General features: G+C 48.2%; 1 protein-coding gene across 1 annotated transcript in view; it reads left to right on the top strand.

Annotated features, from left to right (window-relative positions):
• Window positions 1-6,948: 6,948 nt before the first annotated feature.
• The window catches only part of LOC128967988 (CUB and zona pellucida-like domain-containing protein 1), a 29,158-nt gene continuing 9,131 nt past the window's right edge, over window positions 6,949-26,975 (top strand). Inside the window, exons 1-4 of the mRNA XM_054382307.1 lie at window positions 6,949-7,012; window positions 17,013-17,072; window positions 18,691-18,793; window positions 21,162-21,368. Coding sequence (XP_054238282.1) covers window positions 6,949-7,012; window positions 17,013-17,072; window positions 18,691-18,793; window positions 21,162-21,368 — 434 coding nt within the window. The remainder of the gene's footprint in view (window positions 7,013-17,012; window positions 17,073-18,690; window positions 18,794-21,161; window positions 21,369-26,975) is intronic.

Raw genomic sequence — 26,975 nt, 5'->3', positions numbered from 1 at the left:
GATTTCATCATGGTGAAGGGAGAATCAAGAGCCTACTTGCCTCTTTCTGTTCTCCTCCATCACCTCCCACATTGATGGGAGTGTAGGAAGACAGGTTATGGCTGAGAAAGTTGGGATTGTTCAGCGTGGAGAAGAGAAGGCTCCAGGATGACCTTATTGTGGTCTTTGCATGCTTAAAGGGTCTACTCAAACTGTGAAGAGGCAAAGCTCCAAACAGAAATGTGGCTTTGATAAATGGATCTTGTTTCTGGAAGGAATCAGGCTTTGTCAGAGTTAACATTTGGTCAGACTGTGCACTTCAGTCATCATCCCTTATTGCATTTATTTGACTTTCCAAATCTACTTAAAAGGAACTTAAAGGCAATATTAGTCACAGCTGCACCCCAGTGCACAAGGAGGACACTTCCATTCTTGTAGCAGCAAATGTTCAAGGGGTGCTGGAGACAGGCACCAGCACAGGTGGTGCTCTGTGTGATCCCTACCCATGGCATCTGCTGAGATGGAAGGAATTTGCTGGATGCTGAGAAAACCTCTGTATCAAACTCTCTGTTTTAATGCTCTAAGCTGTCAACTCCTTTCCTAGTAGTTTATTAGACTCCCTGTTTTCCCATGTGAACGTGAGCAGCAGGAAAACCTGCAAGAAGGCAGCAGAGGCCAAGTTAAGCAAGCTGTGTTGACACAAAGCCTTAGCTGGGTAACAGCGTGAAGTGAGCTGCCTGCCACGTGTACCTCTCCTGTCCATTCACCTTGGCATGCCCTTCCCCTCTGGCAAAGGCTTTCCTGTGCAGGATGCACAGGGGTGGCCTGGGGCTTGCAGAGGCTGGAGAGACATCCTCGTCCCAAGGCAATGCTTCTCCAGGACCAAGAATTCAGATCTGGCACTGAGTGCTGCAGCAGGACTGGGGAGGTGATGGTGCTCCTGTCCTTGGCACTGGAGAGGCTGCTCCTCAAATGCTGCCCTCAGCTGCAGCAAGAAGCACATTGAGCAATCCAAAGAAGAGCAACGGAGCTGGCAAAGGATCTACAGAACAAGTCCTGTGAGGAATGACTGAGGCAGCTGGGGTTGTTTGGCCTGAAGAAAAGGAGGCAGAGGGGAGACCTTCTAGCTCCCTACAACTCCCTGAAGGGAGATTGTAGTGAGGTGGGAGTTGGTCTCCCAAGTAACAAGTGACAGGAGAAGGGGAAATGGCCTTAAGTTGTGACAGGGGAGGTTTAGGTTGAACATTAGGAAAAATTTCTTCCCCCAAAAGGGTTATCAAGGCCTGGAACAGGCTGTGCAGGGCAGTGGTGGAGTCCCCATCCCTGGAGGGATTTAAAAGCCATGTAGATGTGGTGCTGAGGGACATGGTTTAGGGTTAATAGCTGGACTTGATCTCTTTCAACCGAATCAGCTCTATGATTCCGCTCAGTTTTGTCCACAGAAGATGTCTTCATGTGAGAAGTTTCCACTTTGCTTTACCAATAAACTCATCATAAATGCAGGGAACCTTCCCGAAGGTTATCAGGGATGTGACTTCTGTCATTTGGGATTTGCCTTTTTCTCCATGCACTCCTCGGTGTGCAAAAATACCTTCCAGTACAGAACTTACTGGTGTTGGATGGAATGGAATGGCTGGTGGAGAAGGCATGAAAAAAGAAGGCTCCCAAAGAGTGTGCATTTGAATTACAATCCAGAACAAGCAACAAAGATGAGGGCACCACACAGCTTCATCAATGGCTGCAGCAGTGAATATACAACATTATGGCCCTTAATATGAGAGAGCAAACAGTCCAGTTGGAAAAGCCCTTCAAGAGCATCAGTCCAACCATTCTCTAACTCTACCAAGTCTGCTGCTAAACCATGCCCCTTAGCACCACATCTCTGTGTCCTTTAAACCCCTGCAGGTGTGTAAATGATCCATCCACCTCCCTGGATGGTGATTCCACCACCTCCATTTACATTTACGTCTTGAAAGCCTTCAAAATTTCTTTGAAGCTGGTCCTTCTGCTCTGCTTGTAGAGACCAAGGAAAAAGCACTGAAGCAAACCATGACACTTCTTCTGAATCAATGCTTTGGTCTGGCTTTATTATATTTAACAAAAGGCTTTTTCATCATGCTTCCAAAGGCACTCTTTTCTAAACAACCAAACAGGTCCTTACCCAAGGTGTTTCATGACCTAAGAGAAATACTTCCCTTGTTCTCCCAGGGTTGTCTCTGAGGAGCAGAGGAGTTCATTAGTGTGGGGATCCAGTTTTCAGCACACTGGTTCCTCATCCCCACTAGCTGAGAGCTGCTGGGGCTGCTTCTGCTTGGCCCTGTGAACACCTCCACCATGGACTAGCCATGGCCACTACCAGCCTGTTGGGAAGACAACTTCAGCTAAACACTGAACTGGCTGCAGATCCTGAGAGGTGATTCTGCCACTTTGCTCTGCTCTGATGAGACCTCACCTGGAGTACTGTGTACAGGTCTGGAGCCACCAATATAGGAAGGACATGGACTTGATGGAGCAGGTCCAGAGGAGGCCATGAGAATGATCAGGGGCCTGGAACTCCTCTGCTACAAGGACAGGCTGAGGGAGCTGGGGGTGTTCAGCCTGGAGAAGAGGAGGCTCCAGGTAGACCTAATAGCAGCCTGCCAGTACCTGAAGGGGGTTACAGGAAGGACAGAGAGAGACTTTGCAAATGCCTGCAGTGACAGGACCAGGGGCAATGGCTTTAAACTACAGAAGGGTAGATTTAGATTGGATATCAGGAAGTTCTTTACCATGAGGGTGGTGGAACACTGGAGGTGGTTGAGGCTCCTTCCCTGGAGATATTCAAGATAAGACTCGACAGGACTCTGGGCAACCTGATCTAGTTGGGGATGTCCCTGCTGCCTGCAGAGGGGGTTGGACTGGGTGACCTGTTGAGGTCCCTTCCAACCCAGACCATTCTGTGATTCCATTCTGTGAAATCTCATAAGTGCAAGAAGTCTATTTGCAGAAATGACAACTGCACCACCCTAGCATGGACAGCAGTGCACCATTGTGTGAGCTCACAAGCATTGGTCATTCCTTTTTCTCAGGGAAGAAGAAATACCACTAAGTATTTGTACAAGAAATATGGGTAGAGGAGAAAGGCAGCACAGCTGCCTGAAAAGAGGTTGTAGCAAGGTGGGTGTTGGTCTCTCCCTAGTAACTAGCACTAAGACCAGAGGAAATGGCCTCAAGTTGTGCCAGGGGGAGGTTTAGACTGAGGATTAGGGGAAATATCTTCACTGCAAGAGTAGTCAGGCATTGGAACAGGCTGCCCAGGGACGTGGTGGAGTCCCCATCCCTGGAGGTGTCCATAACCATGTAGATGTGGCACTTACGGACATGATTTAGTGATCACGATAGCACTGGGGGGACATTTAGACTTGGTGTTCTCAGAGGTCTTTTCTAACCTTAACGATTCTAGGATTCCTTAAAGGAAACTGCAGCAGAATTCTTGACAGATGTTAGAGGTGTTAGAGATGGGAGCTGTTAGGTGTCATGGTTTGTGACCTCTTTAGGGGCTAACAGGGGAAGAGCTGCAAAGGAAGATGAGGCAGGTGCACACCTGGCATGATGGGCCAGAGTTTCTCCTGATCCCCCTATGGGCAGAGACATAGCCTGGAAATTGGGCATGAGGCAGGTGAGGAATGGAAACAGCTGTCCTGCTGGTTGTGAGTGCCGCTTTTGCAGGTGTTTGTTTTCACCTCTGCCTACCCCTAAAGGTATTTGCTGAGTGGAGGCTTCTTTGAGGACCCTCGAGAGCAGTGTGTGGTTAGAGCGCCTTGCCCCGCCCTGTGCTCAGTCCCCCAAGGACAGAGGCTCGCTGCCCTCCAGCGGTAGGAGCCGCCAGCACAGCTTTCAGCCCCATAAACTGTGTCAGACCCAGACCCGTAGGGGAATTACAGCACTAATTTCCCATTAAAATTAGATATTTAAATGTCTTTGGTGAGCTTACTTTTGTTTGCAAATGCTGGCGAAGCTGTGTGCTCAGAGATGAAGAGCAGCAGGTGATCATGGAGAAGCTGCCCCTTAGCAGAAGGTGTCCTATGGAGAATATGGCCCAGATCCAGACCTCTGCATCTCTGTGCATGCACACACATCTCCCAGACTTGAGGGGTCCTGTTTCCCCATTGTCCTAGTGACAGGGCAAGAGGAAACAGCCTTACGTTGCACCAGGGGAGGCTTAGACTGGGTAGTGGGGAAAATGTCTGCACCGGAAGGGTTGTGAGGATTTGGAACAGGCTGCCCAGGGAGGTGTTGGAGTCCCCATCCCTGGAGGGCTTTAAAAGCCAGGTAGACGTGGTGCTGAGGGACATGGCTTAGCGGTGGACTTGGCAGAGCTGGGTTAGTGACTGGATTCGACGCTCACCTAAAAGTCTCTTCCAAGCAGAATGAGTTTCTGAGTCTGTGAGTATTCAGATGCAAACCACACGCTGCAATTCACACCTAGTCACAAAAAGCTGCTTCCAGGGAGGGGTGGTTTGGCCAATGTGCAATTCACACCTAGTCACAAAAAGCTGCTTCCAGGGAGGGGTGGTTTGGTCAGTGTGCAATTCACACCTAGTCACAAAAAGCTGCTTCCAGGGAGGGATAGTTTGCCAGTGCAGCAAAAACTTCACAGCACACAGGGAGATCAACATCCACCCTCCAGCACAAAACTACTTCACTGCAGACAAAAAGCTGTTTGTTTTCTGTAAGGGAATTTTGATAGGTTCCCTTTAAAAGATGTTCTGGGAAACAGCTTTGCTATTCCAGGACCACCACCCACACTCCTGTTGCATGGCATTCTTGGGCAAGCAGCTTTGCTGCTGAGCAGAGTTCTGCCGAGTCAGCAGACTGACACTTGATGTGCTTCTGCAGCACTTTGCTCTTCCCAAGGAGAATATCGTTAAAAGCCTAGCCGCGCCAAAGAAATACTTCCATTGCAAGGTGGTTACAGAATGGCCTGCAGTGGCACTTCCTCCGTGACTTCTATGTGACGTTGGTCAGATCCAGACCTTTAAATCAGAGCATTTCGATCCAGGGCAGTTCACAAGACAGAACCAATCCATTTGTCATTGTTCTTTAAAAATGAAAACTTCATGAGGAGCTCTCATCTGGAGTTGTGGATTGCTTCTTCTTCTTCCCTTTTTTTCATTCAAAAGTAGACAATGTTTGTACAAAATGCAGTAACTTCTGCCAGGAGAGAGGCCTGGCACGTGCTGTACTGCCCAGGCCCAGCTTAGAGCTCCCTGGGTCTTGATAAGGCTCTACCATAAGCCCACTTGGTCACTTGAGGAAGTGACACTGAGCTCAAGGGCACACACACGGAAGTAGGAGTTCAGCTGCTTGACATGACTGGGGTTGCCCAAGAAGGTACTGTGAAGGTAGGAACATGGACACCTGGATAGGTATCCCACACAGCACTGTGCTGGGAGGATAAGAAGGACATTTGGAAAGAGAAAGACATTTTCATTTTTAAACCAGCTAAGAAAGTTTAGCTTTGCTTGTTTTTCTCTCTCCAGCTGAAACTCATCTTCTCCCTGATGGTACAGCATGACCTGCTGTATATTTCTTCTTCACAACAACTTTCCTCATGCAGCTTTTCCTCATGCTTTCTCCCAGTCCTTTATTAATTTGTATCTACACTGGCACTGCAATATCCTCCTCTCTCTCTCTCTCTCTCTCTCTCTCATCCTACCACTGCACATCTCTTGCCAGTGTTAAAAAAAAGGTTTCTAGTTTCTCTCCTTCACCTGAAATATATGTGGTGTCTCAATTTCTTTGTGTAGTATCTCACAGAGCCAAAAGCGTAGGTCCAAGTGGAGACCAAGTCTCCACTTCTGTAGGCTCTGTGCCGACCATGTCCCTGCGGGATGCCACACATGGGACTGTCAAATAATGCGTGCTTGTCCTTTGAAGATAAAGAGAACATCTCAGTCCAGTTTGATCAGAAACACACCAGCTGGGGAGGTGCTAGATGGAAAGCAGGCACTGTCAGTGGAGTCTTCATCTTCTCCAGCATTTATGGTTACTGTAAGGTAAGGAAGGTGGTTGATTCCCTTCAACAACCCCCTGGCTCCCAAGGATAATTTGTTTTTTCCTTGCTGTGCTCCATTGGTGCTCACCATTTGCTTGGGGATGACAGGGAATTGGTGCAGATGACTGCAGAGGGCTCTGTGCCTGCAGTCTGTGCTGGCCTTCCCCACAACAGGGCATGGCAGCTGGTTGTGCTCCTCTGCTTTTACACACAGGTTCCTTCACTTAATGATCTAGCTTCATTTAGCATCCTCTAGCCCTACCTTGTTCCATTTCCTTGGCTGCTATACTTTAGCCCTTCTTACCTAGCTGTGCCTTGGCCAGTATCTCTTACACCATTTTATCACTCTGTAGGCTGCAAGTGAGAGAGGGAGAACTGCAGGTCTGAAACATGCTGGTGGGATCTAGACCCAGGTTAAAGAGGAGTCAGAGAAATACCAGAAAGCATAGAAACTGCTTCTTAGAGGAGTAGCTTGTAGGGGTCAGGGAGAATTTGGTTGAGACTCTCCTGACATTTTTAGGATGCTGATCTTTGGGCACAATGCTTGCACCGATTTAATCTGATTTAGTACTGTTCCCAGTTGGAGACCCTCTGAACTGGTAGTATGAGAATCCTTACCAAACAGCCTAATCTCTCAAAGTAAATCACTGCTTCCTGGAACAACCAGCTCACAGGTCACACAGGTGCCTGGGGAGTGTTTGGGAAGGACTGGGTAGCCAGTCTGGAACAGCACTGTGACTGGGATCTATTTATCCGGATGTCTGGACGTACTCTGAGCAATGAAAATACTCAGTAAATCACTTCCTTGGCATGGAGTTGGAAGTTCAGGAGGAAAGGTCAAATTGCACAGCACACACCTTTGCTATAGACCAGCACTCATTTAGTATAAATTCTGAGCCTGCCTTGGCTTAGGACAGACAACCACCGCGACAATGGACCGGCAAGTGAGCCTCACCTGGCTGCTGCTGTTGAGTGCTGCTCTGCTGTCCCAGCCAGGTACTGTGCCTGAAACATTGTCATGCTTGCAGGGGGATGTCAGAGACAGAACCAGCTGCTAGTACAGACTGCCTTGCTGGGGTGTGGTGGCAAAGAGCCTCCTAGAGTGCTAGCAAGCTTTGTACCATAAATTGATGGTTTCATTCGTCTTCTAATTCATGAAAGCTGCAGGCTGAAGAAGGTTGAAGAACATTTTGTTTCTCTTCTGTGAGGGAATAGTTGGTGGAAGCTGTTTTCTAAACGTTCCTTTTCTACTATTCTAGCTTTGAATCTAGTTTACACTGTACATTTAAAAATGGAGAAAAGGAGAGAAAAAGAAGCAGAGAGCAGCCTACCATAGCCAGGTGGAAATACACTTTACTGCAGTGCTCTGTTCATTCAAACTTCAAACAACCCCAAGCCCTCCTTATGATCTTCCTGGTTTGAATGAAATCCTTTGATCTTTAGTTATGGACACCACAAGTAGAGTCTTGTCAATCCCTCACAAAAAAAGAGATGATTTAGATGATTTCATGGAGTGTAGATTAAGAGATTGACTATATTGAATCATTTCTAAGACAAGAGCAAAAGCAATCCAGATGGAAGTTGAGCATCAAAGCTGCCTTTCAAGAAGGTCATTAAATCCTTCAGCAGCCCAGGAATCTTTGACCTTATTTCATAGGTTCACTTTTGTCTTTGGTTTGACCTGATGTAGAATGGATTAACCTTGACTGGAAAAATTACTTTGCATCTTGTCTTGCAAAGCCAAGATTCTAGTATCACTAACTTAAAAGTCTGTGCAAGTGTCTGAAGATAAAATATCAATTAGGAAACAAAAACAACCAAACAAACAAACCCTGACAAAAACCAAACACCACCAAAAGGCAAAAATAATGCAATAATGACATTTTCCCTGATTTTAGTGATTGAATGTGGCACATCTCCTCAGAGCCTGCAGATTGTGAACAAACAAGGATATAATTCTTAAAAGATGCCATTTGCAAACATTCTTTGACTCCTGGCACTTTCAGTCTTTTTTCCTCTGAATGAATGTGAGCAACTTTTCAGAGGTATTTATGGTGATTAAAACTCCCTATTATCAAAACCACAGGATCAGGCTAGAGGTGCATTCTGGTTTGGGAGACATTTCATCCCTTGGTGTCTGAACCATGATGTCATGGGCTGCAAAAATATTTTCTTATCTTCTGCAGCAAGCGGCACATGGTGGAACCCATCAAGAGACTCAGACACTGGAATCTGGAATAGATTTGCAGAATGGCTAAAAGACAAACTTAAACCCAAAGGTAAGAGGCTGAGAGTGTGAACATACCTGGCACAGCTGCAGAGTTCCATGTTTTGGAACTAGAGAGCTTTAATCCCTTCCAATCCATGAGCCAGCTGTAAATGGATGTCTTACCAGCAGGGCCAACCACAGCCAACCAGGAGAGCTCAAGTCCTGTGTGCAGCAGAGCCCTGTGAACAGGGCTGAATTAACCACTCTGATATGGGCTCAGCTGCTCACCTCCCTGCTCTGTGCTGCTCTGTGCTCTGCAGGTGTTCCCCAGTAAGCCCCAGGGACTGGGGACAGGCCAGCACTGGGCAGCCCATCCCTGCACAGGGAGGTGCAGCTGGATGGAGGTCCCTTGCATCCAGGCTGAGGAACAAAAAGATGTCCTGGACAAAATACCAAGATTGGCAGCAGCAAGCACTGAGTAGGAAAATCATGAAAATGAGGTAGTTCAGGACCACTTGAGTCAAAATCTGATTCGAGGCTGTTCTCATGATAAGAAAGGCAACCAGTTGAGAGGAGATAGAAGCACATCCAGATGTGAACCCTCTCTGAATTGAGAGGAAAAATTAATAGTCTTGTCAGGAGCTTAACTGAAATCAAAGATTACATAGCCAGAAGCAGCTTATTTTGAATCATTCTAAATAACTGCATCACAAAAAATAACATTTTTGCTTTTTTGTTTGTTTGAATGTTCCTAGATGCACCACTTTCTACAGTTGCACCTTCAGGTAAGGAAGGGCTTTGGAAGTCCATTAGCTCTTCACAGCTTCCCCAAATGTTCAGAGATTAACTTCAATTCTAAAAAAAAAAAAAAAAAAAAAAAAAGTGGTCACAGCTCCTTGGCAGACAGTGTTCTAGCAAGGTGCATGCTCTGAGTTACTGCTTATTGCTCCAAATTGCTATCTGTTCATCCACAACCACATATTTCTGCTTTTCGGATTGCTCAGAGGAACTGCATTTGTCACTCATCTACCAATGATTAGGAAAAATACAAGGCAAGTCTTAACATTCGAGGTCTAAGCTTCTGACTCCTGCTGTTTTTACTGTTCCTTGAAATAATCATAGCACCCTAGAAACCTTAAAGTACTCATGTCTCCTGGGGGGGGTTTAAGTGCCAGATTAATCATGCTCTTCATTACACTCAGCCACAGAGGAGTGGGTACTAAAATGTGGGTTTCTATCATATGTAGCCCAGAAATGAAAGCTTGGTTCTCCAAACCATTTCTCCTCAAGACTTGAACTCACAAAGCTTCACTGTTGTTTCCCTGAACTGTTGCTGCATATTCTGCACATCTATTTCTGAACTAAAGGTAGCAGAGGAAAATACCTCTGGAGCTCATGTAGAACAGGGACTTCACTCATCCTACCAGAAGTTAAGGTCTGGAACATTAACCCAGTGCTGCACAACCCCTTCTGTTTCAGGTGTTTCGGTAGTGTCTCAGTTCTCATGACCATTCCCACAGCTCTCTAACAATTTATTTCCTCTGTCTTCCAGCATCCTCAGAGAATCCCCAAACCTCCACTTCTGCATCAACATTTTCCACAGACATCACTGTTGTGACACCTACCACAGCATCCCCAGCTTCTGCTGACAAAGGTAAGAAACCAGCTGTGAATGGTGCATGAGGAAGTTTTGTTAGAGCAGACAGGAGCAATATTGGGAATTCAGGGAAATATTTTAATAACTCTGCAGGTAATTAGTCTTGGAAGAGCTTCATTTTCACAGACAGCTGCACCTGGGCGGAGAATGGGCATGGGATTAAACCCACCTGCATATGCAGCTGTCAGAGCCCCATGTATGTGTGGTGAGGTCTTCACAGTCCGTTCACCTGAGGCAGCTCTAATCACCTTGCTGAACTTTGCCTGGGTCCTAAGTTGGTGCAACAGTAGAATAGAAATCAGCAGTGTTCATGTCCTGCTAGGAGGTGCACCACTTGCATCCATCTCTGGAGTTCACACTGCTTGGAAGATGCTCTTCTGAGCCACATCATTGCAAGTCAAAGCCCGGGGAACTGATTTCTTTTCCATGAGCCTGGAGTAATAATGGTTTCACAGATCCTTGAAATGCTTTTTCTTTTGCATGCTGCTGATTCTCTTTGGTAATATATTTCCTCACCTCCTGGCTACCTCTGCAGATTCCACTTCTGCAGCTTCCACCTCTGCAGCCCTCACCTCTGCCCTCAGCACAGTAGAGACTGAGACATCATCTGCTCCAGGGCCAGCCCTTGAGGAAGGTGAGGCATGCTGAGAGTCACTTCCACAGCACAAATCTCAGGCTTTGTTTTCCCTAACAATGGTCACCTTGCATCTTTCCAAATGATTGCTGAACCTCTGGTAGCTACAGACTGCAGTCAGAAATGTCTGCTGTCTCTGTTATTAAATATCAAATGGAGGTGCAAGTCCTTTTTCTCCAGCAAAACTAAAGGGCTATGCATCAACTCATCATCCTGCAAAGCCCAAATCCCTTACTTGCAAGAAGACTTCAGTTGGTGTGTTGACTCCTGATTGCTGCCAATGTCATTTTCTTTGCATTTCCTCAACTTTCTCATGGCTTCAGTCACATCATCTGTGTCCAATATTGTCTCAGGGGAAAACCCCACATCAGCTTCTGAAACCCCAGCCACAACTTGTAAAGGTAAGAGCAGCCCTTCTGCAAGTGCTGTTTGAAACAAAGACTCTGTTAACTTGGGGCTTTCAGCTGAGTGAAGATGTGACTACATCCAGCTATAAAATATCCGTAGCAGACACCTCAAACTAAACGTCCCTGTGAAGGAACAATTCCCTCACAGCATCCTCACTTCAAAAGTCTCAGCCTGGCAGGTCAAATGCCTCTGAGCTTGTGGCTGTAAGTACTTACAGGCCTACAAAGCAGAAGTGTCCAGATCATTGTGACTGTGTGTGCCCAAGATTCCCACAAACTCCAGAATCCTTAGGGAGCACAGCCAGGCATTTTGCTCATCTCCCTCAGCTGGGTGCCTCCCTCTCCACTTATTGAATGCTATATGCAAGACCTGCAGGATCTGAACCACAGGATCTGAAAGAAATCATTATCTTCATTGACTTCTTTAAGAAGCAGGACTCAGGACAAAGCCACCCACTTTTACCTTCTGTGACATTCCCTGGCTGGATTCTAAACCACCTGTAAGCCTCCAGGCTTTGGCTTTCTGAGCCCTCTGACTCCAGGGGGACTAAGTCTAGGCCAAGTTGAAAGGCAGGTCCCATTCTCTCCCTTGAGAGCAATCAGCTCAGCTCACCTCAGATTCAAGATCCCAACCTGTGGGCTAGGATGCTGTAGGCTCAGCCCAGCAAGCTGGGGATGAGGGAGCTGGGGATGAGGGAGATAGGGATGAGGGAGCTGGGGATGAGGAGATAGATAGGGATGAGGGAGCTGGGGATGAGGAGATAGATAGGGATGAGGGAGCTGGGGATGAGGGAGCTAGGGGTGAGGGAGCTGGGGATGAGGAGACAGGAATGAGGGAGCTGGGGATGAGGGAGCTAGGGATGAGGAGATAGGGGTGAGGAAGGTAGCTCTCCCATCTCTGGCATAGCTGCCACCTGCTAATAGGGATGCTCCATAGGGCAAGGAGATCCAGCAGAGAATTGCAGCCAAGGTGGATTTCAGTGTCAGTCCTGATGGCCTCTCCCTCCTTTCTCCAGTGACCAGCACACCTCTGGGAATTGGCTGACCCAGGACTAGCTGTAACAAAGGTTTCCCTCTGCAGAATCAGAGTCCTTTGTCCTTTCACTTTCAGAACTTCCCAGTGACGCTGACAAGACATTCCCATTGCAGTGCTGGGAAACCACCCAGTGTTACTGCCAAGTTCAAACACTCCTGTCTAGTTTTGCTTCTTACACTCCTTTTGCTTTTCTTGCTCTGGGTGAAAGAAGCCTGAAACTTTGCTGATGTTTACAATGCAAAGCTTTAAGATCCATGTTTGGGCCATGCCAGTGGATGTAGAAGACAATCAATATACAGACTCCCTTTCCCAGAAAGCCTGGAGACAATTAAATTCATCAAGAGCTAATTTCAGTCATTCAGCCCCGCCTGGATGCTCTTTCCCTCTCATTTCCATGTTTCTGCCTTCCTCTTACAGCCTCTTCAAGTCCTGCAGAATCCGGCTCACCCAGTCCACTCACAGGAGATGAGGCTACCTCTGCTCCAGCAATCACTTCCACAGCTGCTGAAGGTAAGAACAGACACCATGGCATAAAATCTGGTAACAGCAGTGCTTATTTACAACAGATTACAATGGCAGGGCCACAACAACTGTCTAATATTTCAGATCATTTAGCTGTTAATTAATTGTAGATTCATAGAATTATCTAGGTTGGAAAAGACCTTTTGAGTCATAGAGTCATAGAATGGTCTGGGTTGGAAGGGACCTCCGAAGGTTATCCAGTCCAAGCCCCTCTGCAGTCAGCAGGGACATCCTCACCTAGCTCAGGCTGCCCAGAGCCTGAGTGAGCTAAGGGAAGCCCATCCTGTGTGGACAATATGCACACTGGGGTTTTCATGAAGCTCTATCAGAACACATTGCTTCATTCTCCAGTAGCTAGGAAGCTTAGAAACCCATGTTTGGAACATTTCTTTATCACGGTGTGAGGTGGTGACAGAGACACAAGCAGACGTAAAAGGGCTAAGTCCATGTTTATTGCCTGGAATAAAGCTCCCTTTATTTTCACACTTTTCTAGCAAAATGACAAATTTTAACCAAGACAGGTGGGGTGAGCACTTGTGATGTCCTGCAATAAGTGTCACTCGGGGGAGGATCAGCACAGACTGCTGCAGGTTCTTGCTCCTGTTGTCACCGGGGTGGCCCTTGGCTGGAAGGCAGGCTGTGCCACCACCAGTGAGACGTGGCCTGGGCTCATTCCCCACCAGTAGATGCCCCTGCGGCTGGCCGGCAGCCACGGGCGGTGCTCCAGCTGCATGGAACTCTGCCACAACGGCAGGTGGGGAATGGTCTGTGACGACTCCTGGGACATGGAGGATGCCAAGGTGGTGTGCAGGGTGCTGGGCTGCAGAGAGCCTCTGCTGGCTTTGTCTGAAAGGCAGTTCGGTCCCAGCTCCGGGAGCATCCTCCTGGATGATGTGGAGTGCACAGGGGACAAGGAACAGCTATGGGACTGCCCACACCACGGGACTGCTGTCCACGACTGCCAGCACAAGGAGGATGACCTTAACAGGCTGGAGAGGTGGGCACAAGCCAACCTCAGGAGGTTCAACAAGACCAAGGGCAGGGTCCTGCATCTGAATTGAGGCAATCCCAAGCACAAATACAGGCTGGGCAGTGACTGGCTGGAAAGCAGCCCTGAGGAGAGGGACTTGGGGGTGCTGGTGAATGAGAAGTTCAACAGGAGCTGTCATTGTGCACTTGCAGCCCAGAAAGCCAACCAGAGCCTGGGCTGCATCAAGAGAAGTGTGGCCAGCAGGTCAAGGGAGGTGATTCTCCCTCTCCACTCTGCTCTGGTGAGACCCCACCTGGAGTACTGCATCCAGTTCTGGAGCCCCTATTACAAGAGGGATATGGACATGCTGGAAGGTGTCCAGAGAAGGGCCACAAGGATGAGCAGAGGGCTGGAGCACCTCTCCTATGAGGACAGACTGAGAGAGTTGGGGCTGTTCAGTCTGGAGAAGAGAAGGCTCTGAGGTGACCTTCTTGTGGGCTTCCAGTATCTGAAGGGGGCTACAAGAAAGCTGGGGAGGAACTTTTTAGGATCTCAGGTAGTGATAGGACTAGGGGGAATGGAATAAAACTGGAAGTGGGGAGATTCAGGCTGGACTTAAGGAAGAATGAGAGCGGTGAGAGCCTGGAATGGGTTGTCCAGGGAGGTGGTTGAGGCCCCATCCCTGGAGGTGTTGAAGGCCAGGCTGGATGAGGCTCTGGCCAGCCTCATCTAGTGTGGGGTGTCCCTGCCCATGGCAGGGGGGTTGGAACTGGCTGATCCTTGTGGTCCCTTCCAACCTGACTGATTCTGTGATTCTCTGATGCCGGTGTCCTTTGTGCAGGTGCAGCGGCACAGCTCCTCTCAGCTGCTGCTCCACAGGCAGCACAAGCTTGCCTGCAGCAAAGGCTCTGATGCACAGCTTGTTTCGATCAGAGGAATCAATTCAGGCGTGAAGCCGAGAGCTGTGAGAACTGCAGTGCTTGATCCATGGGGTTTTTCTCTTTAACTCCTGTAGTTTATTCACACAGCTTTGTGGTTTAACTCTTTCTTTTAATTCTCAGACCCTTTGGCTTGTTGGAAGATAACTGTCAATCTTCTCTGATGCCATTTCCTACTCTATATCTTTATTTACTTTTACTAATTCTACCCTATTAGTCTTTGTTGCTTCATGCATTTTTGATTGCTTTATGCATATTTACCTGAAAGGGCTACAAGAAGGCTGCAGAGGGACTGTTCCCAAAGGCCTGCAGTGGCAGGACAAGGAGCAATGATTTAAAATGAGAGCAGAGCAGATTTAGACTGGAAGTGAGGAACAAGTTCTGCACCATGAGGGTGGTGGAACACTGCAACAGTTTGCCCAGGGAGGTAGTTGAGGCCTCATCCCTGGAGATACTCAAGATCAGGCTCAACAAGCTCTGGGCAACCTGATCTAGTGGAGTCCTTCCCCAGCTTCCTTGTCCTCCTCTGCACTGGCTCCAGCACCTCCACCTCTCTCTTGTATTGTGGTGCCCAAAACTGAACACAACACTCAAGGTATGGCCTCACCAGAGCTGAGTCCCAGGGGACAATCCCCTCCCTGCTCCTGCTGGACACAGCATTTCTAATCCCAGCCAGGATGCCTTTGGCTTTCTTGGCCACCTGGACACACTGCTGGCTCCTGTTTAGCTGCTTGTCATTAGCACCCCCAGGTCCCTTTCTGACAGACAGCTTTCCAGCAAGTGCAGGTTACAGCTTCTCCTGGACATTCCTGTCCCTGAGGAGAAATCTTTCCCACAGAGTTAGTTTTTTCAGCAAAGACCTCAGGTCTCTCTGGGGAGCCTGTCTCAGAGCCAGAACTGCAGCTGACACCCACAAGGTAACCACAACCACTAACACCTGGCATTTAAGAAAGGGTTTGCAGCCTTTTGATGCTGATGCCTCCAGAGGTGGCTGGGTTGCTCTACAGCACTGCTGCTCATCCTTTTGCTCACACAGGAACAGAAGGACATCATTCAACATCTTCTAGTGAAACCAGAAATTCATTCACCCTTCTCTTTCCTTTCCTAGAGCCAGCTACGTCCCTGGTCACAACACAGCCTGCTCCACCTGGTGAGTCTGCTCTAGATGGCTCTGGCCAAGCCTTCACTACTGATAGATTTTATATAGTAATTCACACACTGAGTAAAGCAGGTAAATGAGTGTAAGATGAGCTTCTGAGATACCTCCCTCATCATTATCCCCAAAGAAGGCTTTTTCTGGAGCACTGTCCAGGTGCTCAGGTGAATGTGAACTCTTAGTGGGCTCTGTGCTCAGAGGTGTCCTGCCTCAGGTTCTGGGGTAAGCTGCTGTAATGGGGCTGGGCTGGGGCTCTCACTCCATGAGGACTAACCTCACTTAGCTGATAACCTTGCTGCACCTTGGAAAGCACCTTCCAAGTGCTGCTCACCATTGCAATGAGCCCTGCAGGGGCAAACATATACATTCACAATGCAGACAATATTTCATTTCATCTCCTACTTTCCCACAGACTCCCCTACTCCAGAACCAGCAGAGACTACCACTGGTAAGTAACTCAGCATTGCTCTGGCTTACATCCTTGTTTGCCCAAGCTGTGACCATGTATTGAGTGGCTCCCTGGATGCATAATCTCATGGATTTAACCCTTACCTTCAGGGATAATCCCAGACACCTCTGCCTTGGCTTCCACACACAGGAAAGGAGAGAAAAGTGCTTGGTGTCAGTACAGAACACTTGTACTGGGGAAGGCAGTAGGGAAGGGGAGCCTGCCAGGGCTGATGCCCACCACCAGTGTACACTGGGGTTCACACCCCGTCATCCCAGTCCAAGCAAGCCAGCCTTCCTGCACCTCCCAAACTTGCACCCCACTGCTGCCCCAACCAGGCCCACAGGAACAGCCAGGTCCAGCACCTGCTGAAGTGGCAGCACAGAGCTCAGCACCACGAGCGCAGTGCCAGCACTGTCAGGGGCACTGCATGCCACAAAGAAACTTTACCTCTTTGCTCTTCAGCAAACACCCTGCAGGTCTCCAGGGCCCTTCATGTGGCAGGCCAGCAGCCTGGCAGAGGCAGCCTGCCTTGGGATGTATTTTGCTCAGACTCTGGGCAGACCTTGCTAATGCCTGCCGTGGGCAGCAGCAGCAGCATCTTCCAGGTGCTGCTCACCACTGGAATGAGCCCTGCAGGGCTCTGCTGGTTCAGCTATCTTGTGCCAAGCCCAGGACTAACCTGCAGTTTTGTTTTCTCTCCTGTCTTGGATCAGCCCCAGCAGAAAGCACACCACCTGAGCCAGAAGGTAGGTATGACCTCAGCTTTAGTGGAATTGGTCTTTTGCTTCAGCCTGGGAGTAAACTCTTAATTCCCTGCCCATTACCAGTCCATGGCTTTTGCTTCCTCTTTGACAGTCCCAACTGAGTCCACCACAGCTGAAACCCCAGATATCTATTTTTGGTCATTTATTGAGCCATGGTTCATTATTTTTTAACCAGATGGATGTTTTTCATGCAAGTCATCAATGTATTTGAAGGATGGACAAGGTTTAATGTCCTGTTTTCTCTTCCCACAGCAACAAGCTCACCCACCACGTCAGCCTCGTCGACTGCTGAAGCAGCAACCACTACCAACAGTGAGTAATGCAGCACTATTCTGACTGCCATCCTTGGAGCTCTCTGTCAAAGCCATGATCTGATGAGGTGCTGGTGTGACTCCACTGTGTGCACAATCTCATAGATCCACTGTTTCACTTTGAGGATAATTCCTTTGGCTTCCATGCTAATTAAGGATTGAAAAAAATGCTGTTGGTATCAATATGGGAGAAATACCTACACTGGTGGAAGTGCTAAGGAAAGGGAAACTGCTGTGGCAGACACTACACCACTATGAATTCAGATTTGCTCTGGATCATCTCACTCCCAGAGTCAGGCTCCCTGCACTTTGAAAGCTGCATCCCTGCTGGGAGTTGGTGGGAATCCTTCTGACATATTCAAAGCTATTTGGTTTTGCGCAGTGGGATTTGTCTCTTTTTTTGAAACTTGGCTTACAGATTGTGCTCACTGATTGGAAGTATTCTGCCTCAGATTCTCAGCACACTTCAGGTTTAAGTCTGCTCCTGCCCACTCCACGTTGGTAAAGGGCACTTGGCTGCTCAGTAAAACACATGCCTGTGCTGACAGCAAGCAGGAACCCAAAGTGGGAGGCACAGTGTGCATTTGAGTACAGGACTCTCTGCCTACACAAAGGAATGAGCAGAATTAAACCTCCTTCACATTAATGCCAATCGTGTCAGCTTCAGTCTTGGAGCCCCTGCACTCTTTATATGAGCCCTTTGCCTATGACAATCTTGTTCCTCAGAACTGTGGCTGCTAACATTTCCTATTCTCAATGCCTCCAGCTGATCACAATGTATGATAATTGAGAAAAGCACACTTTCTCTTCTTTCAGTCTCAGTTTCTTTTTTTTTTTTCTCTTTGCCTTCAAAGCCCATGCAGGAAAAAAGCCAGCATGCAAAGGCACAGGTGAGGTGTTCTTGTTCTTTCTTCTTTTCACTGAATCACAGAATGGGCTGGGTTGGAAGGGACCTCTAGAAGTCATCCAGTCCAACCCTCTCTGCAGTCAGCAGGGACGTCTTCAGCTAGATCAGTTTGCTCAGAGCCTCACTGAGCCTGACCTTGAATGTTTTCAGGGATGGGGTCTCCACCACCTCCCTGTTCCAGTGTTCCATCACCATCATAGCAAAGAACTTCTCTTCCTAAGGGCAGTACCTGCTGGGTAAGCGCTGTGAGCTGGGAAAGCTTGGCAGTTTAGCTGCAGCAGGTATCTGAGTGCAGAGGAAAGGGGGAAGTAGGGGAGGTGAGGAGTAGGCAAAGAGCTTGGGAATGCCATAGGTTACCCAGGGATCCTGTGCCACTGCTACAGGGGCTGGCAGCCAAACCATCCTTGGTGGGATGCACCAAGGGGATGAGCTGGCACCATTTATGAAAAACCACACGTACAAGGCCCCCTGTAGCCTGCCAGGCTGCTGGGCAGTCAGTGCCCATGTGCTCTGCAGGGCTCACAGGCAAGGAAGCAGCCTGTACACCACCAAAGGAGCAGAAATTGTTTCCTCTGCTCCCAGCTGCTCTTTCCAGGCACAGCAGCAAGGCCCCCACGTGCATTTGCAAAACCTGGCAGGATTTAAGAGATGCTGCACTTTACTGTGTGCTTGCACAGGGTTTGGAAACATTCAGTCCCTCCCTCTCCCGCAGCCCCCGTTTACCTGCCCAAGCACCTGCGGCTGACCTTACTGAAATACCTGTCTGGCCTGTGCCAGCCCAGGAGACCTGGGATGCAGAGTGTGCAGCTACACAGGTAAGCATCTACTCGTGCTCATCAGGTGTCCCAGCCCAGCTGGAGTACCACCAAAGTGGGTTTGCACAGGGTTCTTACACCCCTCCAAAGCTCAGGTGCTAATCACCCACACTACTGATGGCCACTTGTGGTGAGTTCTGCAAACCTCCTCTGCTCCTTCAGCATTCTCCCTGCCTGCCTATTGATCCAGATGTCCTTGGAGTCAGGCTTGTTGGAATTACTGATCATGCTGGGAGAGATGTGGCAGGACAGCTGGGATTATCTCAGCTGTCTAGAGGAATGCTCCATGGATAGCTCCAAGCTTCCACAAAGCAAAGTCCTTTTTTTCAGGGTCAGGCTGCCCTTTGGTTTGTTTTAATTAAGCATGACCAAGAGCGGAGCCTCCAGTAGAATTCCACTGCCTCATTACATCATGGTGTATAATGTGAACTGATAGACATCCACAAATTTAATGCATTTGCCTTCTCTAAAGACTGATACCAGAGTTAGGAAGATAATTTTCAGAACAATGACTACCACAAGACCCTACATCAATGCCAGAGACCGCAGAGCAACCCACAAGGCAAGCTGTGCCATGCTTGCAAAGGCTGTGGCAGGAGAGGGCTGGGAGGAAGGCAAATGATAGGCTGCCAGAACGTTCTCTATATTATTTATGAAAAAACACATTAAAAATATTTCCCCAGGCTGGTACTGGGTTTGCCAAGACTTAAAAGGTGGAGCACCCCCAGTCTAGGTGAATGTTGTACTAGCAGCACAACAAACCCATGTCTCTGGAAGGTCATCAGTCTAAACTATGACTTTAGCAACCTTCCCCACACTTCCCTCCACACTTCCGTTGTGTAACCCTTCCTCAGGAGGTCACTTTGCTATATGTGCCTCAAACAAAGAGGCTCTGCAAGTAGGTTTTGTTCAGCTGTGATGTACAATGCAGAGGAGAGCAGGGCTTCACAAGGTGGGCACCTGGGCATCAGCATGCTCACCATACCAAGAGTCCCAACCAACCTTTGCTGGCCAGGCAAGAAGCTGGCAGGGAAAAGTAATTTTCTTCCATGGCTCCTTGAACTAGACCCTCCGCTGTCCTCTGCTGCCTTTCTCCATGTTTTTTTTCCCTTTAGGACATTTTATCTCTCCATCATGGTGTCTCCCCTGGTGAGCCCCTCAGCTACTATCTGAAGACAAAGCAAGAGTAATTGATTTGTCACTAATGTCACCTTCCTTATCCTACTTGGCTCTGCACTTTCTCACAGCTCAGCGATGTCCTCAACTGGGGCCTGTGTTGAAGCCACCTTGAGGGGCCTGGGATCCTCCCAGCATGGAGAGCAGAGTCCTGCTGCCTCTTAGCTTACCTGACTTTCTAGAGCATTCAGGAGAAGGTTTCAGCCTTACTTAGCAGCTCATAGCCCATGGCAGGTGATCTAGTTAGAAAAGAGTATGGAATATGGAATTGGTCCTTCACAGTTTGTTAGAAATTGTGAGGTTGGAAGAAGAAATCACTTCAAGAACTATAAGAGGCCTGCACAGTTAACCCTTCCTCATGTCCAAAAATCCATCAGGTGCTTTACATTCAAACATTTACAGGCATCTGTGACATTGATCTCTGTTGTGTTACCTGTTACACCAACAGAGATATTTAAATTCCCTGTATTACAGTCTCACAGTACATTAGAGGTAGGAAGGGACCTCAGGAGATTTGAATCAAACCCCCCTGCCAGAGCAGCATCACTTAGGGTAGTCTGCACAGGAATGCATCCAGATGCGTTTTGAAAGTCTCCAGAGAAGGAGACTCCACAATCCCCCTGGGGAGCCTGTTCCAGGGCTCTGTCACCCTCACTGGAAGTTTCTCCTCATGTTGAGCTGAAATCTTCTATGTTCAAGCTTGTACCTGTTGTTCCTTGGCTTATTAGTGTGCACCATTAAAAAGAGCCTGGCCCCCTCCACTTGACACCCACCCCTCAGCTCTTGATAGACATTGATCACATCCCCTCTCAGCCTTCTCTTCTCCAGACTAAACAGCCCCAGGGCTCTTAGTCACTCTTCAGAGGGGAGATGCTCAAGTCCCCTAAGCATCCTTGTGGCTCTCTGTTGGATTCTCTCCAGCAGGTCTCTGTCTCTCTTGAACTGAGGAGCCCAGAACTGGACAGAGTATTGCAGGTGTGGTCGCACCAGAGCAGAGTAGAGGGGGAGAAGAACCTCCCTAGCCCTGCTGCACACACTGTAGTTGCACTGTGTCCAGGAGTTGTGTGTCAGCAGGGAAGTTTCTGGCAAGCCCTGGCACCAAGGGGCTCAGTCGTGGCACAGCTTTTGCCAGACAATTTTATGTGACAGGTTTGGGGATGGTTTTTTTTTTTTTCTTTCCTTCTTCTCTCAGGTGTGTAAGGGACCCATCCTGTGGGAACTACTCTTTACCAGGCCAGAGGGTCATTCACTTCAGGCTCAGAGGTGCCACGTACCCAAGAGCTTGCCTGCGGTGCGAGGTGCTGGCGTGCAACGCCTCGCGCTCCCCCCACCCACGGCGCTATGGCTACCGGGGCAAGCGCAGCGCTAAGGACAAGGTCACCATCATCATCATCCCCAAGTAACAGCAGATCTGATCCTGCTGCTGCTGACCACGAGGCTGTGGTGATCACCTACACCTGATCAGCCTGTGGCACAGCTGCTGCCAGCTTGTAGCGCTCGGTGATATAGGGGGTGTAAATCTGAAGGCAGTCGAATGCTACCTGTCCTTCTGCTCCTTCATTATGTGCAGCCAGATTTGTAAAATCCTGCTCTTCAGTAAATGCTCTGTGACAAAGCCTAACTGGCTCAGCTGGCTCATTTTCCTCTGCAAGACTTTGCTCCCCTCTCACAGCTCTTCCACTTCTCCCCCTTGCACCCCACAGCTCTGGTGCTGAGCACTTAGGGAAGTGCCTGCGTTACAGACACACACAGCACTTGAGCAGCTGAGGGGGCTGGGGGGGGTTAGCCAGAAGGCTCAGGGGAGACCTTATCGCTCTCTACAACTACCTGAAGGGAGGTTGCAGCCAGGCGGAGGTTGGTCTCTTCTCCCAGGCATCCAGCAACATAACAAGAGGACAGTCTCAAGCTGTGCAGGGGGAATTTTAGGCTTGATCTTAGAAAGAAGTTCTTCACAGACAGAGAAATTGCCCATTGGGAGGAGCTGCCCAGGGAGGGGATGCAGCCGACGTCCCTGGAGGTGCTTAAGAAAAGCCTGGATGAGGCACTTGGTGCCATGATCTGGTTCATTAGATGATAGGGTAGGGTGATTGGTTGACTTGATAATCATGGCGGTCTCTTCCAACTTGGCTGATTCTGTGATCACAGTGCTGCTTTCTGAGCTCACCAACAGACATCAATCAAAGGGCAAGCAGCCCTTGTGACCACTGATACCTGAAATAGATAGCCAAGAGATAGTCTTAAAGCCAAAAATACCTGGAAATACTGTACATCTATTGAGAAGTGATCTCTGAAATGCCTACAAACAACAACAACCTTTCCTCAGGTCAGCTTCTGTTACTGGAGATCAGAGCTGCAAAAAACCTGCACACCTAAACTTACATCTTGAGAAGATTTGATTGAGCCTTTTGCTTTCAATATCTGCTTACACAATCTCACTCTGAGTCAAGGCTTTCTGCACTTGAATGCTAAATTGTCCCACTTGGAATGACTCAATGACAAGAAAAATGGAAATTCAGACTTTCCAGGTCATTATATACAGAAAAAGAATGTGTTGGTTTCAGAACTGTCATCTCAGGAAAAGAAACAGATCAAATTTTGGTCATCTGGTGAACCTGGCCTGACTGTGACAAGCATCTTTAAGGCCAGGACTCTTTCCATATGGCAAGTGTGTGCAGGTCACTCCAACTCACACTGAGATGCCCTGCACTAAATAAGGATGTCTAGGGTCTAGAGGCTGTGCCACACGAGACACACAAATCCACTTGTTCCAGCAACTTCTCCTTTTATGCTTCATCCTTTCAAACAAGGGACAAGAGTCATTTTGAAACTCAGCTTCTCCATGAATAATTCAGTCAGCTCTCAGATGCCAAAATCACACAAATCTTCCCCAAAGGTTTCAGATGGAATCTGGTGGTTAAGCCTTGGCATTGCCTAAGCAGGCTCAGTGCCAAAGCCCTCATCCTGCAGGACCATAACGTGTGTCCTGAGCCACAGCATTTCCTCATGGTACTTAGCTCATACCAAACTCCATCACACTCATAACCCTGCTGCCCTGCTTCTCACAGGTAATGCTCTAAAGTGCTTGAAATCACATTTTCCCTGCTGTTGTACTCCTGGCTGCAGGCAGTGAGAGAAAGTGCCTGTAAATAAGAGCCACAAGAGCTGAATCCTTGCTCCTTTGTACTAAAATGAACATTAGTTTGCTCTGAGGAGCCACTCATGACTGCATAACACCTTCCCTGCTGTCATTCTAATCTCACTTTAAAGGACTTCCATGAAGACTTGCTGGCCACATTTCCTTTTGAGCTAGAAAAGGCAATCCAAAGCAGGCCATTAGTATGTTGGCATCACCTGATGTCTGAGCACATCTCTGAACACAGGCTTACCACACAGCTCTGACAGCAGTTGGAACACTTGGATTTGTAGCACAAGCACACATAGCAGCAGCAGCAGAGCTGCTTAGGGTTCACCTGTGCAGGCAGAGCTGCCAGCCAGCCTCTGCTAAGAGCACAGGCCACTGCCTAGGGGCCAGCCCCTGAAGTATCAATTCCAGCACAAGAAAATGTTTTGTACGTTCACATACAAAGAACTCCAAACAGTTTGACTACTAACTTGCAGCTAGCACAGTAAACTACCAGGGTATGGTAGCCAGAGGCGTTTTTCCTTCATTCTGACGGACACAGCATTGATTGGCAGGGTTCCCACAGTACACAGCAGTTCCCACAGTAAATGTTTACACAATGGATGCTAGCACTTGGAATGTCAACCATGGCAGGGTGGGTGGGTTGAGAAATAAAAGGCTGTGCAGAGTAAATGCAAATCTAGCATTTGCAAAAGCTAATGGTATTCAAATGCTACACAACATTGTACGTGTGCCCAGTACCTCTGTGGTTAAAGGCAGTGCAAGTGTGGTCCCATGATGGAGAGAGAACTGCATCTAAAATCCTTCAAGTGAGATCAAAACCAGAGAGAACTGTTTCAAAGGCATAGGTCTGATATCAGAAACAGAGGATCACTAGTTGTGTGTGTGGAGATGCCAGGCTATGGTTGGATTGATGATGCTAAGGTCTTTTCCAAGCTGGTGGCTCTATGATTACTGAGGCATCATTGCACTTTGTTTATAACAGAAATGGGAAAAAAAAAAAAAGGCTGTGTACAAAGCTTCAGGGTCTGGGTTGTAATTTGCTTTCTGTAGTAACCCTGACAAACACCTGTTTGCACAGCTGTGGGTACCTGTTCTGTAGTGGAAAGAATCCCACAGGCAGGCTCCAGCACTAGCCCTGGCTGCTCCCACAGCAGGCAGGCACCGCAGCAAACCAAGGTCAGGTACCAGCACATCTGTGGCACTGGCACAGCCTCCAGATGCTTTAAGGTTGGGCATCAGCTGCTGCAGAAGGAAATAATTCGCATTTCAGGAGCTTTGGTTGTTCTGGAAAGACAAAGTAGAGTAAATATTTTGGAACAGATACCAGGAGGCTCATGCCAGAAGGAATTGAGGCTCTTAGACTGCTTGTTCCCTTACCTTGGGAAGGAAAGGCCGAGTCCTTCTTTTGGGGCTTTATTAGTAGCTTCTATTGTGGGACTAAGAATGTGGTTGCAGGGCAATCTTCTTTGAAATCTGTGACTAACATGCATCTGGTCTTCCTCATCCAGCCACAGGACATCGTTAGTCTGGGAAGTCTGTTATGGTAGTTGCACTTTACAACCTGAGGAACCTTCAGCAAGGACGGGCAATGATTTCCCCAATACAGCCTAAAGGAATAGGTGCCAAAAAATGAAGATGGACAAAACCAAGCTGCTGCTACAAAGGAGATGAGACTGAACAATTTCTCTTATGAGGAGAGGCAGAGAGACCTGGAGCTGTTCAGCCTGGAGAAGAGGGAGCAGGGATCCTCTCAGTGCAAATCAACCTCCATAGACTGAGGGTCCACAGGATGGGGCCAGACTCTTTTCAGAGGTGCCCAGTGACAGGACAAGGGCCAACAGGCACAAACTGAAACCCAGGAGTTTACATCCAAAGATGAGGATAAACTTTTTTCATGTGAGGGTCCTGAAGCCCTGGAGCAGCCTGCCCAGAGAGGTTGTGGAGTTTCCTTCTCTGGGGAGCTTCCAACCCCACCAGGACATTGTGACCCTGGGAAAGCTGCTGTGGGTGCCCTGCTGGAGCAAGGGGGGTGGACTGGATGATCTCCAGAGGTCCCTTCCAGCCCCTCCCACTCTCGGATTGTATATCCCAGGAGAGTCTGGCAATCCCTTTCCAGAACATTCCTGCTCACCTCACCACACCCAAACAGAGACTCAACAAAATAAGCTGAAAAACATGCTTTGAACCCAGGAGAGCTGACAAAAGCAAAATGAAGCTTTCTCCATCCAGTACATGTTTAAAAAAAAAAAAAAAAAAAAGCACACCTGTTACATTCTCATCAATATCTGTTACAAAGAAAGAGTAACTGATCAAGGCCTCCCTCTCCCAGACCATGGACTGCAAGGTGATTATGAAAGAGCAGGAGGTATAAAAGTTAGCAAAGCCAACCTTCCCCAGCTGCTACCAAAATGCAGGGCTTCAGACAGCTCCTCCTCCTGCCTCTCTTGATTGCTATAGATCTTGCTGAAGACAGCTCAAGAGACTCCAGAGGTAAGGAGATCTTGTCTTTATTTTCCACCTATGAAAGGTTCCTCCTCTTTGCACAGTAGTAGTTTTATTGGCAACCGAAGGGAAAAACCTTAAACCTACCTCCGCAGGTGCATCTGATTTTACTGTGCTGCTGCATGGTAACAACACCCAACAGTGACAGCAAGTGCTAAAACATTTCCATCTCTGACTCCCCCCAGGACTCCCATATTCTTAAGAACTTGATTTGGATGAGATTTTCCTCTGGGATGGAAACTTGCATTTATAAGTGAATGTTCTGTTGAAGTAAGAGGAATAAGGTGACTTCCCTGGGAAAGGGTTGCTTTGGAAGAGCTTTGCTCATTTTCACTGTGTTCAGCCCAAAGCACTGCAGAGTGGTTTGGGATCAGCACTCTGCACTCAGAGCAGTAATTCACCTGATTAAGAATGGGGAGCTACTGTAGAATAAGGAAGTAGTGCTGCAGGGCTGCCCCAGTGCTGTGGCTCCAGCACAGAGCAGAGGGAGGGCAGGGCAAAGATGACCCTGGAATGCTCTTACAGTTGTGAGGTTTCATGAAAGGTCTCCCCTCCCCCCAAACTCTTCACTCTGGAGTTTCTCAGAAAGCCTAATCTTTTTTTGTCTAGGACTGCCTAGAGTGCATAGGAAACTCTCCTTGCTATTTCACACCATTGTTTCTAGATTGATACTAAAGCAGAAAAGGAGATCTTATGCTCAAACACCCTTTTAAAATGGACTTTCCCTGCAGTCCCTGCATGACAGCCATCACTACAACTACTCCACCATATCTGAAGTGGTGCAGGAGGTCAGCCACAGCTGGTTTAGTGCTGTGGGGCTTTACCATAAAAGAAGCCCAGCCTGAACCCAGAACCAGTCAAGAGAGGATGCTTCCCCAGAACACTCTCCCAGTCACCAGCAAACGTGGTTCAGCTCTTCTGACACAGAAGAAATGCAATCTTTGTGTTTGATACTTACCCAAGGCTGCTTCTCTCATGGCTGTGACCTGCTTTACAGTTTACTTCTACCATCCACCTCACACTACAGCAAAGATCCACATGCCAAAAGCCAGTTCCTTTTGTTTGTTTCAAACTCACAACTTAGTGGTTTCTTTCCAGATCACTGAGCTGCTGTACTGGAAGAGAACATCATATTAACTCTCTCCATGAATTCAAAGATCCCTAGTACATCCCTTCTCCCCTAGTTCTCCTTTTTCTGGCCTGAAATGTTTCAGTCCATTTACTCATTCCTTGTTTGGAAGCTAATCTAAACTTTTGATCATCTTCATTGCCACTCTCTGAAGTTTCTCCTGCTTAGCAGTACCCTTTTAGGGGTGGAGGATCAGAACTGTATGCAGTAAATATACAGCAATCCTACAT

The sequence above is a fragment of the Indicator indicator genome, chromosome 7 (assembly GCF_027791375.1).
Source record: "Indicator indicator isolate 239-I01 chromosome 7, UM_Iind_1.1, whole genome shotgun sequence".
NCBI lineage: Eukaryota > Metazoa > Chordata > Aves > Piciformes > Indicatoridae > Indicator > Indicator indicator.
This window is presented reverse-complemented; position numbering and strand designations above follow the sequence as displayed.